Genomic DNA, 17,779 nt, shown 5'->3' with positions numbered 1-17,779 from the left:
TCGGGGGTTGACACCCCTCACTTTTGCAATTAAGGTTTATTTTTCGATAATGGGGGTTAGGGGATGTCCCCCCCATGTCCCCATGTAAACTAAGCATGCACGCTGCAGTTTTCAGCCTAGGCTTTTAAGAGCAAAGCCAGAAAATTCCACACCGCTCAGTACAAAGCTGTGCGATGATGCGAGTGACTCAAGCTCTGCCCAAAGGATGAAAAGTAGCATCAAAACGGCTGAAGAGAGGGGGGACAATGAGGCAAGGTAGCACTGCAGAGAAGTCAGGAGAACACCTCTGCCTTCTGGGATCAGGCGGCCGGCGGAGCCTCTCTTCCCCCAACAGAGACGCCTGCAGGGTGAGGGGCACACGCTCACTTCTGCTCAGTGCTGCCCCGAGAAACTCAGACAGCTCGAGACAGCTGTTCTCTAACTCAGCGCGCCTGTGCTCAGGCCGTGCTACTTGCAGTTCCGTGCATGTGCTTTGCAGGCAGTGCGTTTATGGGCAGGGCCAAGGACTGGTGCGTCCATTGCTTCTATAACCTGCAGCATCCCCTGATGGAGATGTGGGAGTTCTGACCCAGCGCCGCGAGTGGAATAACGAGGAGGTGGTGCAGCAGCTCACTGAGTGCCACTGGACAAATCAGGCCGTGCGCTCTTTGTGAATACAAAGCTCCAATTGTTTATTGATGGACTGCAACCAGAGTGCCAAGTTGGGCTGCTGCCACGAAGCCGCTGCCTTCTGATGCTCCTCCACTCAGTCCTTCAGCTGCAGCTTCTCCATCATCTCCACAAGGCTGTTCATTGTGGAGGACTGGAAAGAAAGAAAGCGAGCGTCAAAGTAGGACACCGCTTCCCCCAGCATTCTACAATCCCCTTCACGTCTGACAGACAGAGAACAACAAGAGCCGTGTCTGTGCTCACCGAGGACTCACCTCTGCACGTGCAGCGGCAGCTCTCAGAGCAGCCTTCTTCATTTCTGCTCTCCTCTCTTTTTGTCGTTGTCGTCTTGCTATAGAGAAAGAGGAGAGAAATTCAGTTTGTCAACAGCAAAACTGCGGAAACATGGGTACATGAAAACAGGTTAGGAAGCCTCTCAGGGAAGGGTATTTCCAGTGGGACAAGCAGAAGGCCGTCATGGATTTCATGGGAAAAGAGAGGGTTACACTTTCTGGCACTTCCTTGCCATTGGACTCGGCAGCCTTCTACTCTTTTCCCCTCTCCGCAGGGAGAAGGAGAAAGCAAAGCAAATCCTAAGCAAACTCCATGCACCTGATAAGGGAAGCACCTCACCAGGGCAGCTGCAGCACCTTCCTACCTCTTCGCTTTGAGGTCCGGAACCGCTCAGTCGGCGCTGGGGCAGGCCCAGGGTGTGTTGCTGGAGCTGGCACACCGCCTCTGCTCTGATGTGGGCTCTGAGCCTTCTCCCCATCGCGCTCCACCTTCACTTGTTTCTTGGCAGGCCACAGCTCTGCTTTTTGCTCCTCTTCCTCCACTCCCTTGCGCTTTCGTGCAGCCATGGTCTTGGAGAGGGAGTGGTTGTCAACTGCAGGGGAAGGTCTTTCCCCTCTGCTGGGACCTGCTGTTCCAGGAAGCCCTCCTGGAGCCTGAAGAGGAGCTTTTGCGTACATCTTGCCGTTTGGCTCAGCACCTCTCCCTGTTCGAATCAAGCAAGGGGAAGCAGCAAGATTAAAAGAGAGTCACACACTGCCTTCGGTCTGCAAAATGGGCCACAATGCTAGGAACTCTCGAGTGTTCACAGCAATGGACCTTGGGATCTTGGCTGAACTGTGGGCCATTTCCAATTGGGACAGGAAAGGCAACTGTAATCCCCAGGGATTAAGATCTCAAGCAACACGCAACGACAGCAGTCCCAGGAAAGGACAGACAGAAAGCCTAACTAGAAAGACAGTGCACCAAACCCAGATGCTGCTGTGTGTCTGTACCTCTCTTGGGGGCTGTGCCACACTCCATGCTCCTCCCCTGGCTTCCTGCAAGGCTGCGCTTCACTGCAAGCCTGCTTGCATCAGCTTCTGTCAGAAAGGAAACAAGAAAGACATGAAGAGCATCTCTTTGGAGGAGCATTTTAGCACAGCCAACCACAAACTTCTGCTCCTCAAGCGTAGTTTCTTCAATTGGCCTTTCTGCTGCTACAACGCTGTGCCATTTCTGCAGTCAGCACAGATCTGCAGTGCCCTTTCTTTTCTCCTCCATCCCACACAGCCCTTCATGCAGCCCTATTTAGAGGCAGGTACCCACACCACAGCTCACAAGAGCTTCTTACCTGGGGAGGCTTTCCGTTTCCCCCCAAGCCCAGCACCATTCCATGGACGCGCAGGCTCCGTCCCTACAACAACAGATTGTGTGTTGATTTCACAGACACCAGGAGCAGCACTGTCCTGTTAGCCCACATCCACCACAAAAACCAAAAGACACTCTTCTACAGCCAGAACAGAAACTGATCTTTAAACTGCAGTGCGCTTGCACAAAGCACTACTGCTCTCATTCCCGCTCAGGTGGCAGCAGAGGAACCCCAGTCTGCCTGACAGCTCTGCATGCTGCAGAGCAAAGCTGCGTCAGCACACAAAACGCTATCAGCTGCAAAAGTCGAGACACGGATTTTTTGTCCCTACAGGGAATGCACTCAGCTCTGAGCACCACCACTTACACACACACTTCTGTCTCACTGCTGCCATCTGTTGCTGTCGGCCTCTCTAATGCTTCCACCATGGTTACCGGACATCCCTGCAGTGCTGCACCGCTCAGAAGTAATACTTAAAATGCATTCTTCCATACTTCATGACAGAGGACTGCAGAGACTCACTTTTGCGTGGTGCTAAGGATGGTCCGTCCCCATCGCGTCCCTCTGTGCGCTGCAAGGCGCTGTTGGATCTCTGGCAGCCTGCTGGGTGCTGCTCCCTAGCACAGGGAACTGCGCCGCGCTGCTTCTGAGGAGAGAAATAAAGGAAGGGCCATGGAAACGGGCACCCAACGTTTGCAAAGAGATGCAGCGTTCCAGATGGTGCCAGAGATGGGTATCAGAGTGCTGAGACGTTAGTTATCACTAACGGAAACATTTGGGAGCGCATTCACAACATCTGCACGCGCTGCAATTTCTGGGCATATCCAGCTTTCTCATCGTTCAGGTGGAGAAGACGGGCGCTCTCAGACATCACTTCGGGGGGTTAAACCAACACACCTGCAAACACCAGCATTATTCCGAGGGAAACAGTGACTTCAGGTGCCACAGTTCAACCCATGCAAAATTACCGTACACAGCCTTAGCTCTTCACCACTATTTCTTCCCCACCCTTTACTACTGCAGGCAGCTAGAACTAACTTCTCAGCAGAAACCCAGGGCAGCTGGCAAACCATAACCAGGTGCAGCTGGCAGGAGGGCAGTGCCCGCTCTCTGCTCCCACCCTGCCCCAGCAGGTTAAGGAGCCTGGCAATGCTGTCCTGTTGCTGCAAGTGCACAACCCAGCCGCTTACTGAGCTAACAAAGGACCAGCAGGGCTCCCCCTGCTCCACCCCTTCCCCTCCAAAACCAGAGAAAGGAGAAACCCAAGCGAAAGAAACCCAGCCATACCTTTCCACGCGCAAAGCAGCAATGGGAACTGCGTCCATCTCCCTGCTGAGACATGCTGGGGAACGTCTCAGGGGAAGCTCAAGTTCCCGGGGTCCTCTCCACAGGGACTGCCCGCACTGTTGGAAAGAGCTGGCTTCACTCTCTCTTCAAGTGCCTCGATCCCCAAAATCTCCTTTTGGAAAGGAAAAAGGAACCCTAAGGAACGAACCTGCAAGTGAAAAACAGCGAGGAAGAAGCATTTTCCCAGCATTCTTCTGCTGTGCAGTTTAGACTCTCGGGCAGGGCAATGTCTCGAAACCAGCTGGTTACAAGGACTGTCCCCAAAATACACCCAGCTCCTGTACAGCTGCCATGATTTCTGACAGCAAGCGTTCTCCATCTCCTCAATAGTTACGCGCCTTGAAGCACATGGCTGGTGTTGCTGTCCTGAAGAAAACTCCCTCTGTCTCACCGCCAGCCGGGACGAGGGCTGATGCAGCGTGCCCACCCCAGCCCAGCTTTCCTGCTGAGACACCTCCCAGCAACCACCCAGCACCAAACCCAGCTCACCTGCTCGGCCTGCTCAGCCTGAGCTGTGCCCAGCTCACGCACACGCCGCAGCGGTGCTTCCGACGGGCTCTCGCAGGGTGATCTCTCAAGGAAAGCTCACAGCTCAGTCTCTGCGTGCAGCACGCTCACCAGAGCACCAGCTCTGCTCACCGGCTGTGCCACAAACGCTCCCACCTCGGCGATGACTGTGACCTCAGCGAGTGCCCGCATCACTTCTGTGCTTCCATCATAAGCAAAGGGCGTGCTCACCTCCCAGATCCAAATTTTAGGAAACCAACACCACAGTCTCCCAACGGGTTTATTTAAGTAAAAGAACAGAGAAATTAAGATGACCCTCGTGCAGCCAGTTCTTGCTCAGGTGCTGCACGATCGGACCAAGGAGATGTTACCCCCAGGCTGCCTCCAGCTTGGAGGATTTGAGCTCCCAAGCAACCAGCAAGCATTTGGACGTGCCCTCCCCCTGCTTTTTACAAGGACAGACGAGTCCTTCTTGGGATGCCAGCTATTCTGCAAAGGCGGAATAGCTCTGTTCTTGGGCCGCAGCTCCATGGCCACGCGCTTCTCAAATACTGGGGCTGCATTACCTCCTGGGCATCCACACGTGCTCTGACTCTCCCGCAGGGTTTCTGGCTTCCTGCTGGGGAGCTTCTCATCTTCTTCTGCAATATCATTCCTGCCTCCTCTGGTACCATCCTGGGAGATGCTGCAGAGCTCATGAGCCTGAACTACCTTCCTCCCATCAGCAGCTGCTCTTGGCTTTAAAGAAGTGCCAGCACCTACGAATCAGCTTGGAGAAAGTAATTCTGGGGACCCAGAGACACTGCAAGTCTCAATGCAGCTCCCACAAGAACGCTGCTGTTAAATCCATAGAATCATAGAATGGATCAGGTTGGAAAAGACCTGAAAGATCATCGAGTCCAACCGCAACCTGACCATACTCCCCTAACTCTAACAACCCACCACTCAATCATGTCCCTGAGCACCACATCCAGAGCTCTTTAAACACGTTCAGGGACAGCCAGGACACATCCCCAATTAGCCAGGACTGCTGAAGGATGATGGAGAGCGGCTTGGCAGCCACATCTGCCAACCCCCTCAGCACCCCAAGGTTCAATCCATCCGGCCCCATGGCTTTCAAAGCAGGTTTTGTTTCTTTAATTATTGTCTCCCATTCTATCTTTTCTTTTAGAAAGGAATCTAAAAGATGAAAAGTAAGAAAGTACTAAACAAAATGAATCAAAAGAAATGAAAAAAGGAAAGAAAGGGGAAGAGATGAAAAGAGACGGAAAGAAAAGGGGAGAGGGAAAGAAAAGGGGAGAGGGAAAGAAAAGGGGAGAGGGAAAGAAAAGGGGAGAGGGAAAGAAAAGGGGAGAGGGAAAGAAAAGGGGAGAGGGAAAGAAAAGGGGAGAGGGAAAGAAAAGGGGAGAGGGAAAGAAAAGGGGAGAGGGAAAGAAAAGGGGAGAGGGAAAGAAAAGGGGAGAGGGAAAGAAAAGGGGAGAGGGAAAGAAAAGATGGAAAACAGAAAACAAAATCAAAAAAGGAAAAAAAGGAAAGGAAGGGAAGAAAAGAAGAAAAAGGAAAGGAGAAAAAACCATCCTTCCATCACCATTGCTGCCACAAGCACTAAACCATATCCTGTAACTCCTAATCCAGATGCCTCTTGAACACTGCCAGGGACGGCGACTCCACCACCTCCCTGGGCAGCCATTCCAGTGCCTGGCTGCTCTCTGAGAGAACAAGTTCTTCCTTATGTCCAACCTAAACCTCCTCTGGTACAACTTATGGCCATTTCCTCGGGTCCTGTTTGTTGCCTGGGAGAAGAGGCCAAACCCCTCCTCATCACAGCCTCCATTCAGGAAGTTGTAGATTGCAATGAGGTCTCCTCTGAGCCTCCTCTTCTCCAGACTGAACAACCCCAACTCCTTCAGCCGCTCCTCATAAGGCCTGTGCTCCGGACCCCACACCAGCTTTGTTGCCCTTCTCTGGACACGTTCCAGGGCCTCAATGTCTTTTTTTGTAGTGAGCGGCCCAAAACTGAACACAGTGCTCAATGCGTGGCCTCACCAGTGCTGAGTACAGGGGGATGATTCCCTCCCTGCTCCTGCTGGCCACGCTATTTCTAATGCAAGATGCTGTTGGCCCTCTTGGCCACCTGGGCACACCTCTGTCCCTGGAAAGGTGATGGAACAGCTTGTGCTGGATGCCATCTCCAGACAACTGGAAGAAAAGGAGGTTATCAGGAGTAATCAGCAAGGGTTCACCAGGGGGAGGGCACGCTTGACCAACCTGGTAGCCTTCTACGATGTTGTCACTGGCTGGGTGGATGTAGTGCATGTGGTCTACCTTGATTTCAGCAAGGCATTTGATACCGTCTCCCACAACATCCTTATGACAAAGCTGAGGAAGTGTGGACAGATGAGTGGACAGTGAGGTGGGTTGAGAACTGGCTGACTGGCAGAGCGCAGAGGGTCGTCGTTGGCGGTGCAGAGTCCCAGCACTTTACCATCAGCCAGATCCGCAGTCACTGGGGAGCCCCGTTTGCAGGGAGGATCTGAAGAACCTCTCCCAGCCATGGGGAAGTTGCACAGCAATGCATCCATCCCACGAGTGAGGCGTCCAGAGCCGCTGCAAGCAGCTCCAGCCTTTCTAGCACACAGTAAACCAATGTACGGAGCAGTCCGGGGGAACAGCCGCTGCCCTCTTTCTCCTCTTGGTTTTCGCCCCGAAGCCTGGCCAGGGCTCAAGGGGAACAAAAGGCGTCGTGCTGTCAATCTTGCTGTAGCACGGGCCTCTTTAGCAAGACTGTCTGCCCAGCCCCCCCGCGTCGGGCTTCGTCGGGTAACGAACTCAGCAGCAAAGCTGCCCTCGGCTCCTCGGGGAGAGCCCGCCGTCGTCACGGAAACGCAGCGTGACAGCACGCAGGTCCCAGCAGCCCGGCTGATGTCACCGGCGCCGTGACTTCCTCTGCCTGCCCTGGAGCCGCAGCCCGAGAGCTTTCCGGCCCCCGGCCTCCCTCTCCCTGGTCAGCGCCAGCGCCGCCAGCTTTCTTCTCGGACAGACGTGAATACAGAAAACGGCAGTCGAGTCCTCCGCCTGCGGGGCAGCGGCTCAGCACGGCGCTGCTGACCGTTCGAGCCGAGCCGAGCCGGAACCGAAGGCGGCCGCCCGACTCTGCCGGGCTCGAACGCGCCTCGATCGGCGGGGTCGGTCCCTCTCTTTCGGGGCTGCCCGGCTCGGCCAGGAGCCGCTCCCGGACACCGGGCGTCCCGCCGCTCGCAGTCAGCCGCCGGTTCTCAGCCGGCGGCGCCCCGCCGCGACGCCGACTCCGGAGGACGGCTCCGTTCTGACGCGGGACGGACGGGGCCCCGAGGCGCGGGGCGGGCGGCGGCGGGGACGCGGGGCGGCGGAGCGCCGCTTTCCCGGCACGGAATCCCGCGGCCGCCATTGGCGGAGAGCCCGCGCTCGGCCCCGCCTCCCCCGCTCTCCTATTGGTCGGCTCGCGGAACGGGGCGGGCGCTCCCGGCGGGGTCGTTTGCGCCCGCGGTCGCGCCGTCATTGCGTCATCACCGCGCGCGTCCCGCGTGGCCCCGGCCCGGCTGCCCACGGCGCTGCCCCGCTCCGCGCGCCCGCTCCGCTTCCGGGGCCCCGGGGCCCGCGCCCCCGGATCCTTTTCCTCCGCGCGGCCTTCCAGCCGCTCTGCCCCCGGCCTGCAGAGATGCCTCGGGTCGTCGTGACCGAAGTGCGGGACCGGCGCGTGGCGGTGTTGAACGTCGTTCCGTTGGCATCAGCCGTCGGTCAGCCCGTCCAGAGCCCTGTGCGGGGCCTTCGTTTCCTCAGGCGGATAACGGGAGGATGCCGGAGCCGAGGGGCGGTGGGAGGGAGGCGGGGAGGGGAGCATCCTGCCGTGCCGCCAGCAGCCCGGGGGCCGCGTGCTGTGGGTGCCGGCACGAAGCTCCGCCGTCCGTCAGCACGGGAGCTGCGGTTCTGGTGCAGCAGCAGGAGCTCAGCGCAGCCCTGCAGAGAGCGGTCCGGCGGCACGGGAAGAAGATGACGGCCTGGAGCGCGAGTGCCTCAGCAGTGTCTGCAGCCTGCGAGGAGCCGAGCGGGGCTGGGGAGAGGAAGCTGTGGGAGTCCCGGGGAGGGACGCGTGATGGCAGCGTTATTGGCAGGATCAGCTGCTTCCTCCTCCACTCCCGACGCCGAGCACTGGTTTCCTTTGAGAAGCAGCCCACTGTCACATCTGTGGGGTTCCGCAGGACACACAGGCATGGGGTAAGTTTAGGTTGGATATCAGGACAAACTTCTGTGCAGAACTTCTACAGCCGTGGGTGGGATCCCCCTGAGCTCCCCTTCTCCAGGCTGAGCAGCCCCCCCTCTCTCAGCCTCTTGTCATGGCAGAGGTGTTCCAGTCCCTTCACCATCTTGGTAGCCCTGCGTTGGACTCTTTCCAGCATGTCCAGCTGTCTCCTGTACTGGGAGCCCAGAGCTGGACGCTGTTCTCCAGCTGCAGCCTCCCCAGTGCCGAGCAGAGCAAAAGGAATGGTGCAGAATACTGGTCCTTACCTGCTACAAGAGAAGTCAGGACTAGGGCTATGATGGGAGCGCATTGCTTTATGATTGATGTGGAGAACTGCTAGGAAGAAGGCCTGGTGGGCCTGAACACAGATGCCGGGTGGTCCAGCTTTTGTTTCACTGGAAACCCGGTACTCCGTGGGCAGCAGTATGGAGATATGTTCTCCATGCAGTTGTGCCCCCGTGGCTTCTTTCTGATATGCTTGGGAAGTCCCACTAGAACAGGCTGCCGTGTGAGACAGAAGTGAGAGAGAAGCATCAGTTGTGTGGGTGGAGTTTTACTATCTCTGTGTTCACATCTTTTATGTTTGTCTTCTTTTTTTTTTCCAGTTCAACTCTGCGTGCGTCGGTCTGCCTTTGCTAAATCCTTTTCTTGTGGCCTTAGGCAACAATCGAGGGGGTCTCAAGTTTCAGCGCTGAGCAAGAAGCGCAGGCACTCAGGAAGGCCATGAAGGGCTTTGCTAAGTTGATCTCCCTCCATGGTCAACTTTTATTTTTTCCCCAGCACTGCGAATGGCTGCTCTGGTGGTTTGATAGAGGGAAGCATAGCTGCTTGCACTGCTCTGCTGCACAGCTGCCCTAAAAATTGTTGGAAAGCGGAAACAGAACTGCCCTTCGTGTCCCGAAATGCAGCTGCTCTGGTGGCGTGGGTCCTGGCAGCTTTGTGTGCATCGATGTAGTCCTGGAGCTGTTGAGAGCCGGCTGTGTGAGGGACTGGAGGTGGCACAAGACCAGAGGGCACTTCTGATCCTTGTGCAAGCATCCTGACTAGCTTCCATTTGTTTCTTGCAGGCACGGATGAAGATGCCATCACTGACGTCTTGACCAAACTAAATGTTTCCCAGCGTCAGCAAGTTCTGATCACCTCTAAGAGCACTACTGGCAGGGTGGGTGGTCTGCAGAGATGCATGAACGTGGTTGTGTCACTTGGGCGCAAAGTGAAAAACGACCCAATCTCTACAAGAGAAAGGTCGGCAGAGACTTCACCTGACCAAGGTTGTTTTGTTCTTGTTCAGTTCAGAGCAGTTGTTGATGCAAGGAGGGTTGGAGCCTGAAGAGGAGTGCTGAACAGCTCAGTTCCTCTGTCCTCAAAGGCTGTCCCTTCTGCCAACTCCTTTCTCCTTTTCGCCTTCTAGGATTTGATTGATGACTTGAAGTCGGAGCTGAGTGGGAATTTTGAGAGGGTGATCATTGGGGTGATGACTCCCACCACCATGTATGACGTGCACGAACTAAGGAGGGCTATGAAGGTTTGGAAATCTTCCTTTTGTATTGCTTAAGTTCTGGCCAAGGACTTACTGCTTTGTTATGCATGTCTTCTCTCTCTTAAAGAAACCTGGTTGCACATCACAAGCAGGTGCTGGTATCTTAAGTCTTACCTTGGTGATTCCCTAGGGAGCAGGAGCAGATGAAGGTTGCCCGATGGAAATTCTGGCTTCTTGCACCAATGGAGAGATTTGTGGCATTAATGAGAACTACAAGCTTCATAAGGAGTGCGAAAGGCTCTCTTGTCAGTTTCCTTCTGTCTGCGCTTCTTAATTGGAGGCTGTAGCACTAATGATGATGGCTGGAGTGCTGCAGTGCTGCTGGGAGCCCTGGGCACAGTTCTGTACTTAGCTAGGTTACAGCTGGCAAATGTGGGCAGCACCCAGGTGGTGGCCCTGCTCCTAACGGATGCTGTGTGTGTGTTCTTGCTGGAATATGGCTGCTCCCTTGAGGATGGCATCGTATCTGACACATCTCCCATGTTTCGAAGGGTCCTCGTGTCCCTCGCAACAGTGAGCCAAGCTGAGGGGAGAAGGGGGTGAATCTTCAGAGCTGTGGGCACAGCTCTGCACTCAGTGGTGAGGAGCTCCAGGCTGGCTTTTTCTCACCCTGTGTGTCCCATGGCCTGCTCCTCAAACACAGCCTCTCCAGGGAGGGAACTCTGACTCTGGGTGTGCATGAGTGCTGTGGGCTCTTCTTTAAATGTCCCAGTAAAGTGGGTTGCTGCTCGTTTCAGAAGGAAGCCCAAAGTACATCTGAGCTGCGTTTCATTTGTAAGCTAGTGTTCCCTTTGAAGGACTCCATTATCCATCCCCAGCAGCTTTTCATGAACGGGGAGTTCTCAGGAGTTGCTTCCAGTAGATGCTCTGGTGAACTGAGTCTTCTATCCTTGTGTCTTTGCAGGGAAACAGAGATGAAGGAATGTATGTGGATGATGCCCATGCTCAGCAAGATGCTCAGGTGCGTAGTAATGTGCTTCCCAATCTATTCTTGTGCAGGTGATGCATGGTGAAGAGAAGCCAGCCTGTGAAATGGAAATAATGCTTTTAGCCTTGTTTGCAAGTCTCTAATGAGAGGTCTGTAGACAGGCTGGCTACTTGGCAGGGGCAATGAGATTTTGGCTGTGGGTTGCCGTGCCTGGTAGGTACTTGTTGGAAAATATCCGTGATCTAGACAAGTACGCGCCAGCAGTGCTCTAGCTGCAAGGGATTTAAGATCTCCTGTACGCCCAGTCTTCTCCATGAGCCTTACTTTGTCACCCCTAATGTCTTGAAGTGCCTGTATGAAGCGGGGGAGAAGTGGGGAACAGATGAGGTGCAGTTTATGTCCATCCTCTGTACACGGAACAGGTATCACCTAGTGAGAGGTAGGACCCCTGCACAGTGTCCTGGGTTTTTCTTTCCTTCCTTGTTTGTGTGTGATGCTTTTGTAGGAGCTCTGTAGCTGTCCAGTAAATGTGAACTCTTCTGAGGCAGCAGGTGTCCTAGAGAGAGCCCCATTGCATCCATTCCATTCAGGCTGTTTTATTCCCTCCTGAGACTGAAAGGGACTTGAGAAACCTAAGTCCAACTGGCTGCAGCTCCAGCATGGAAAGCAGAGATCATGAAGTGTGACTGCCATTGGGGCAGGGGGGAGAGGAGCTAAGAAACTTGATTGGCAGCACAAAGCAGCAGGTCTTGAAAATGGTACTAGCTGTGGTAGGCCAATTAGCAAGACTGTTAGCAGTGAAAATGAATTATTTCTGTGGGACGATCCTGATTTAGCTGAGAGTGCTGCAGGGATGAAAGAATGTTCATGCAGTATATGAAGAGCTTGTTGCAAGGCGGTCCTTTGAATCTCTTTGACTTTTCGCCATGGACTCTTCCCCCTGGTTTTTGATGGTACAGAGGCATTGCTAACAAGGACATAACAGCATTAAATCTGAGATGGCAGGAGACCTGGAAGATGCTTTGCTGCCTGTAGGTGAGCGCTCTGCTTTTAAATGTTGTCTACAAAGAAATGAAATGATTAGAGGTGCTGTGTCTTCCCTTGAGTGACTGTTACGTACAGGTTTGTCTTTGTTTATGGGCACAGAGCAAGGCTGGGTGGGACTTGGAGCACCCTGGTGTAGAGGGAGGTGTCCCTGCCTATTGCAGGGGGGTTGGAACTAGATAATCTTAGGGGTCCCTTCCAACCCAAACAGTTCTACGATTGTATGCTTTACAGACCCAGTCAGATGAGAAATGTATATTGTGCTGTATGGTATGGTGTGCCTGGCCAAAGGGAGCTTTGGCAGCAGAGGTTTGCTGTCAGGAGGCATGAAAGCCTTCATGCAAATACTGCTGTGTGCAGGCACAGAGACATCAGCTCACAGCACATCACTGACTGTGGATGCCTGCACTGCGTTTGCTGTTTGTTGGCCTGGAGTTGCGTCTTGACAGAAGAAACACCTGCACCAAGAAAGTGCTGCAGCGGTGTGGTAAAGCTCCTGCTTCTCCTGACCTGAATTCTCTTGTTCTTGTCTCTCCTTACAGTAAAGTGCATGCGAAACAAGCCTGCGTGCTTTGCTGAAAGACTGTATAAATCCATGAAGGTAAACAGATTGTGGAGTAAGATTGCTTGCTTCTTTCTTGCATTTTCATGGTTGAGTCAGCAGCATTGTGGCAGTCGTGAGATGGAAGCTGCAGCCAGCCAGGAAACTGGCTTTTCTAGGGCAGCTCAGGCTTTTCTGCACATCAGGGTAATAGTCAGGAGCAAGCTGCTAATGGATCGCTCCATTATGCAAAAATGCTCTAATTAAGAGCAGCTCCTGCACAAGACTGGGCACTGAGACCTTTGTGTCTGTGGGTGATTCTCCAGCAGGTTCTCTGTTAGCTGCATGTGGCTGCTTTGCTTTCCAGGGCCTGGGTGCAGATGACAACACTCTGATCAGAGCGGTGGTGTCCCGCTCCAGAATTGATATGCTGGGTATCAGAAGAGAATTCCTGACCATGTATGGGAAGTCTCTCTACTCCTTCATGAAGGTAAACTTGTCGATGTTAGACACAAAAAGTGGGATTTTCTGAGTGCCTTTAAGGAGATGATCCCCCCCGACACCTGTTGGGCATTTTAGAGCAGCTGAGATGAAACAGACGTTACAAAAACGTACTGAAAATGTTCCTGAATATTCTTAAATTGTCCAGAAGATGCAAATACTGCAAAAAAAAAAAAAAAAAAAAAAAAAATCTGTCTTAGTAAGAATTTGACTTTGGTAGAACTTAAAAATTATTCGTATTCCTTCTTTTTTTCTTTTCTCAGTAACTCAGTTTGCTGTGGCTTTTTCTCGTTCTCTCCTCTCCTTTTTTTTTTTTTTCTGCACTCTTCTCCCTCTTTTCTCTGCCCCATTCCTTCCGTTCTTCTTCCATTTGCCCTTCCCTCTTTTGCTGTTCCCTCTGTTCTCCCCGCCCTCTCTTTTTCTCTTGTCCTTTTTAGATCTGCTCTTCTTACCTCTTTCTCCTCCCCTCTTGCTCCTCCCTCTTCTGTTCTTCCCCTTAAAAGCTCCTCTCTTCCCTTTTTCTTTGTTCTGCTCTATCGTTTCTCTCCTCTCCTCTCTTCTTTGTGGCAAGAGGGCTCCGAGCTCCCTTGCTGGTGTGGCGAGAGAGGCGCAGACTCCCTTGCTGGTGCAGAACGAAGGACCTTTATTGTAGGTGCTCACAACCTTTTATACCCGCGCAAAAACAACTGGTTACATGTAGGAGTCAGGCGTCTCGTGTGTGTTTGTGTCTGGCTCAACTTACTGCTAAGCTTTTTTACACGTTAGCAAGGTAATGACTTTGTTTATCCCACAGGGCTGCAAGTGGGACACTGGGATATGGGGTCGTATAGGGACACGGGGAACGTGAGGATGTGGGGAGTGGGTTGAGGTAAAAAGGGGGGTGTGGGGTGGTGGTGGAGTGCTTTTAATTCTTCTGGAGAGGGGACGGGGGGCCCTGTGGCCCGAAGGTGTGGCCCTGAGCCATAACCCCATGAGCCATAACCCAAGGTGACCACAAAAGCCCGTATGTGCCACCTTTACCTCACACGTTGCCTTCTCCTGAGCAGCACTCTGCTCTTGCAGCCTGTGGCCCGTATCCCCATATCCTCCCCAAATGCTCCCATGTTCCTGTGCACCCCTTTTCCCCATGCCCCCCACATCACTTCCACCCCCATCTGTGCCCTACACCTGCTCCAGCTCTGCATTCCTCTCCTGCAGCAGCCGCCCCTGCCCCAGTATAGTTCAGTTGTATGGGATCTGGAGGGAGAAGGGGGTGAGGAGGAGCCCCAGGTGGGTTGTGGGGGTCCTGGAATAGTGATGGGGGTCCTTGTCGGGGGCTGTGGGCGTCTGTGAGATGGCTAATGGGCCCTGGAGGTGGTAAGGGAGGTCTGAAGGAGGAAATAAGGGGGTTCAGTGGGAGTCCATTGGGGGAACTATGGAGGTCTGTGAGGTTTGGGGCCAGCTATGGGGGAGGAGTTCCAGGTCTGAGGAGGTCATTAAGGGGCTCTGGGGGGGGCTCTGGGGTGCCTACAGGGGTCTTGCCGGGGAAATATTGAGGGAGCTATTGAGGCTCTGAGGAAATTATATGTGGGCTGTCATGGCTAGGTTAAGGGTTACGTTGGGGAAGGCAAGGGGCAGCCAGGGGGAGGGAAGGGACACCTACAGGAATGCAAGGGGATCTGGGGTGAGGCAAGAGGACAGCTAGGGGAAGAACAGGGGAACGTCCCAGGAGCTGAGTGCTTCTTTCCAGTCCACCTCTTCTGCTTCCTGACGTAGCTGCAAAGCTGCCAGAGGAGCTGCAGTACCGCTGCCTGCCTCCTGCCTGTGTCAGAAGGAGCTGCACGTTAGCAGGGCGCAGTTGCCATTACAAAGCCAACTCCAAAACTGCAGGCACAAAACCATCGCCTTCAGAATCTGTTACAGGCAGACGACCGTGGCCTTGCACAGGAACCATTCCTACAGAGCAAGGGAACTCCATCACTGCCTTAGGATGTGAGTAACAGAGGAAGAGCACCAGAGCCTTCAAAACATGCTATCAAGCCACTGGCTTTGGAAGCCAAACACGCCTCCTACTTCAAGAACTAGCAAGAGGAATCAATGCACCTTGCTGCTGGAGAGGGCTGTGCTGCATCTCCTGCTGCCATCCTTGGGCTGTCGCCGTGCTGCCCATCCACAGCGCACTTTGAAGGGCAGCAACCTTGCAAGAAGGAACAGAGAGCCGAGAGCTCTGCCTTGCGTTTCCTGTTAGAACTCCGGGATGAGCCGGACAGCCCTGGCTCTCAGAACACACACCTCTTCTCTTGCCAGCTTTCCACTCCTGTGCAAAGCTGTTCTGACAAGGGTCAGTGAATGGCAGCGGGCGCCGTTTTTCCATTTGACTTCTGCGGTGTGCAGGAGGTTTGGTTGGGCAGGACCAGCACTGCTGGCAGATCCCCGAGCAGCGACTAACCAGGCAGCTTTTCCTACACGTGCGTCCCAGCAGCTGAATGTCTCGGCAGCCATTGCTCTCGGTGTAGCTGTTAACAGTCCGCTGTACGGCTTGGTTTTCCCCGAGGCTGTGCACGATAGGGAATGCAGGGCGCTGCCGGGCTGGGAGAAGCGGCAGCTGAGCACGAGCAGCGGGACCCGCCCGGTGTGCAGGAGCAGCTCCTGGCTGAGCCGGGCAGCCCCGAAAGAGAGGAACCGGTCCCACGGATCGAGACGCGTTCGAGTCCGGCGGAGAATCAGGCGGGCGCCTTTGGTTCTTGCTTTGCTCGAGTCATCGGCAGCGCCGTGCTGAGCTGCTGCCCCGCAGCTGCAGTCCCCAGGTGCCGTTTTCCATATCCCTGCCTGTCCCCGTGCGGAGCTCCCGGAGCTGCACGGAGCCGACATGGAGCCGCTTCGTGTTGGCCCCGAGGAGGGAAGCTGTGAGGGGGAGCGATCGTTAGGATGTGAGCTGGTTGGGAATGTGGTCATTTCTCTGCTTATTGCTCTGTATGTGAAATGATTAAAAGTTTAGCGTTCATTTTTCCGCACTTCTGTGTGCAGTCATTTCTGCCGCTCCAATAAGGACGGGGCAGCACGGAGGGCAGAGTCGTAGGACTGCAACCGCCAGCCCGGTTCGTCCCCCCAAATCCCCTCCGCTCCTCAGCACCGCGTGGGAAACGGCTGGGCTGGGATTCTGGGAGAGCTGGGGCGGCTCAGCCGGCAGAAGAGGAGGCTCGGGGGGATCCCGGGCACGGCCATCGGTCCCTGCAGGGAGGTGCGGAGAGGACGGAGCCAGGCTGCGCCCGGCGGTGCCCAGCAGCAGGACCGGAGGCTCACGCTGCAGCACAGCAGGTTTCCCCGCAGTGCTGCCGGCACCGCGCTGCTTCCCCCTGCTTGCACTAGGCAGGCTGCAGAGCACGTGCACGCAGCGCACACCCAGAGGTGCCCGTCCCATAGGGCGCATCCAGCAGCTGGGGGATGTTGGGGTGGTTGCAGAGAGCCCAGAGCTGCGGCTCCCCCAGCTCCTCCTCCCTGCTGCTGCCAGTGCCCCCGTCGCCTCGTTTTGTGCCTGGGGAAAGGAGATGGTCACGTACTGAGCATCGGGTGCGTTGACGTGGGGGCACTGGGCAGGACTGGTGGCCCTGGTAAGCTCTTGAGGGCCGCAGAAAGCACTGGGCTCGTGTGGAGCCCTGGGTCAGTTCTGGGCTTCCCAGCTCAAGGCAGACTCTCCTGTGCAAGCGCTGCAGGGAAGCTGCTCTGGGGGAGGTTGTACTGCGCTCATCTCCAGAGGTCCCTTCCAGCCCCTGTGCTTTGTGACAGGCGGATGTGTGAAGGGAGACAGCCAGCAGGTGGGAGTTTGGTGGCTTCCCGGAGTCAAAGCACCGCAGCCCTGCGATGCCACCGGGAGTTTGAGTGCCATCAGCCACGTCCCTCCCTGTGTCTCCATTCATTGCAATGGGACCTGGGCACCCACGGCCTCTCTGGGCAGCAGTGCCAGGCCTCAGCTCCCTCTGTGATGAACATCCCTGACATCTAATCCAAATCTCCCCCCTTTACGTTAAAACCATTCCCCTTTGCCCCATCACCACCTCGACACGTAAAAAGTTCATTTTCGTCGTGTTTATTATCTGCATTGTGTCACAGAGTTAAATAGATCAATTTATGCCTGTGACAGGGGGCAGTCGGCCCCTGCCCTCCCCACTCCCCGCCTGGCCCCACAGAATGGGAAGGAAGGAAGGGGGGAAAAAAAACAGCGGCAACAATCTATGGAGGTAAACTTATTTTACTAACTATGATATCGGAATGCAAGATAACACAATATAACACAATCTGATTGAAATTGAGACTAATAAATCAAAGAAGATATGAGAGAGAGTTCCCGAGACTGAGTCAAACCTGAAAAGCTTGGAACGGCTGGGAAAGCACCTCCAGCACCCACTGCCAGGCAGTAAGAGACCGCCCCACCCAGAAGGGCCAGATCCCATGACTTCCATAATGTATAGGGACAGGTACCTGGAATTGGAGCATTAACACTTTAATTCCAGTACACGATGTTTTGATGTTGAATACTGAAAATCAAAAAAACATAAAACCATGACATTCCACCCCTTATTCTACATCACTACATCATGCTTAATATATATATATACACATACATACACAAACAAACAAAATGATTAAAAATGCATCACACACACACGTCTATATACATGGAATTACTGTCTGCACTCCCCCAGCATCAAGTTTCCTTGTGGTACACATTGAACATCCCCATTTTTCTGCATTACCTACCAAGTGGACTCAGGTCCCTGGGCAAGAACAGTACGGCGGAGAGGTTTGCCCTTTCCAGAAGCTGG

The 17,779-nt window shown here is 54.4% G+C and overlaps 2 protein-coding genes across 9 annotated transcripts; one reads left to right on the top strand and one right to left on the bottom strand.

Moving 5' to 3' along the window:
• Positions 1-491: 491 nt before the first annotated feature.
• On the bottom strand, positions 492-5,395 carry LOC149911872 (zinc finger CCCH domain-containing protein 11A-like). 3 transcript variants are annotated; one of them, XM_090133200.1, is made up of 8 exons: positions 4,127-5,395; positions 3,578-3,785; positions 2,813-2,936; positions 2,273-2,335; positions 1,935-2,021; positions 1,307-1,645; positions 924-1,000; positions 492-802 (listed from the first exon to the last, which is right to left on the bottom strand). In XM_090133200.1, the coding sequence occupies exons 2-8, from the start codon at positions 3,629-3,631 to the stop codon at positions 746-748; spliced, it is 801 nt and encodes a 266-aa protein (XP_089989326.1). In that variant the 5' UTR covers positions 3,632-3,785; positions 4,127-5,395; the 3' UTR covers positions 492-745. The 3 variants fall into 3 exon arrangements, 2 of the variants coding, with proteins under 2 accessions (XP_089989326.1, XP_089989327.1); XM_090133201.1 differs by having other exon boundaries at positions 3,578-3,693; XR_016462791.1 differs by lacking the exons at positions 492-802; positions 924-1,000; positions 1,307-1,645; ... (1 more) ...; positions 2,273-2,335; positions 4,127-5,395 and having other exon boundaries at positions 2,345-3,187; positions 3,578-3,784.
• A 2,340-nt stretch (positions 5,396-7,735) lies between these two features.
• Positions 7,736-13,174, top strand: LOC149911871 (annexin A4-like). 6 transcript variants are annotated; one of them, XR_016462788.1, is made up of 6 exons: positions 7,736-8,398; positions 9,204-9,585; positions 9,835-9,948; positions 10,868-10,924; positions 12,478-12,536; positions 12,844-13,174. XR_016462788.1 is itself a non-coding variant. In XM_090133193.1 (6 exons), the coding sequence occupies exons 1-2, from the start codon at positions 7,979-7,981 to the stop codon at positions 9,521-9,523; spliced, it is 453 nt and encodes a 150-aa protein (XP_089989319.1). In that variant the 5' UTR covers positions 7,736-7,978; the 3' UTR covers positions 9,524-9,585; positions 9,835-9,948; positions 10,868-10,924; positions 12,478-12,536; positions 12,844-13,174. The 6 variants fall into 6 exon arrangements, 2 of the variants coding, with proteins under 2 accessions (XP_089989319.1, XP_089989320.1); XR_016462787.1 differs by having other exon boundaries at positions 8,509-9,585; XM_090133193.1 differs by having other exon boundaries at positions 9,491-9,585.
• The last annotated feature ends 4,605 nt before the right edge of the window (positions 13,175-17,779 follow it).

Source organism: Phasianus colchicus, unplaced genomic scaffold, assembly GCF_987193195.1.
Source record: "Phasianus colchicus unplaced genomic scaffold, bPhaCol1.hap1.1 HAP1_SCAFFOLD_54, whole genome shotgun sequence".
Classification (NCBI taxonomy): domain Eukaryota; kingdom Metazoa; phylum Chordata; class Aves; order Galliformes; family Phasianidae; genus Phasianus; species Phasianus colchicus.
Note: the sequence above shows the minus strand (reverse complement) of the source record. Positions and strands in the feature narration are given on the sequence as shown.

Excerpts from the sequence above, each read along its gene's own strand:
- LOC149911871 (XM_090133193.1), top strand. The coding sequence starts at position 7,979 with ATGCCGGAGCCGAGGGGCGGTGGGAGGGAGGCGGGGAGGGGAGCATCC. Across the intron at positions 8,399-9,490 it reads GCAGGACACACAGGCATGGG|GCACGGATGAAGATGCCATC; the intron begins GTAAGTTTAGGT and ends TGTTTCTTGCAG.
- LOC149911872 (XM_090133200.1), bottom strand. The coding sequence starts at position 3,631 with ATGTCTCAGCAGGGAGATGGACGCAGTTCCCATTGCTGCTTTGCGCGT. Across the intron at positions 2,937-3,577 it reads GCTGCTTTGCGCGTGGAAAG|AAGCAGCGCGGCGCAGTTCC; the intron begins GTATGGCTGGGT and ends TTCTCTCCTCAG. Across the intron at positions 803-923 it reads CTGCCGCTGCACGTGCAGAG|TCCTCCACAATGAACAGCCT; the intron begins GTGAGTCCTCGG and ends CTTTCTTTCCAG.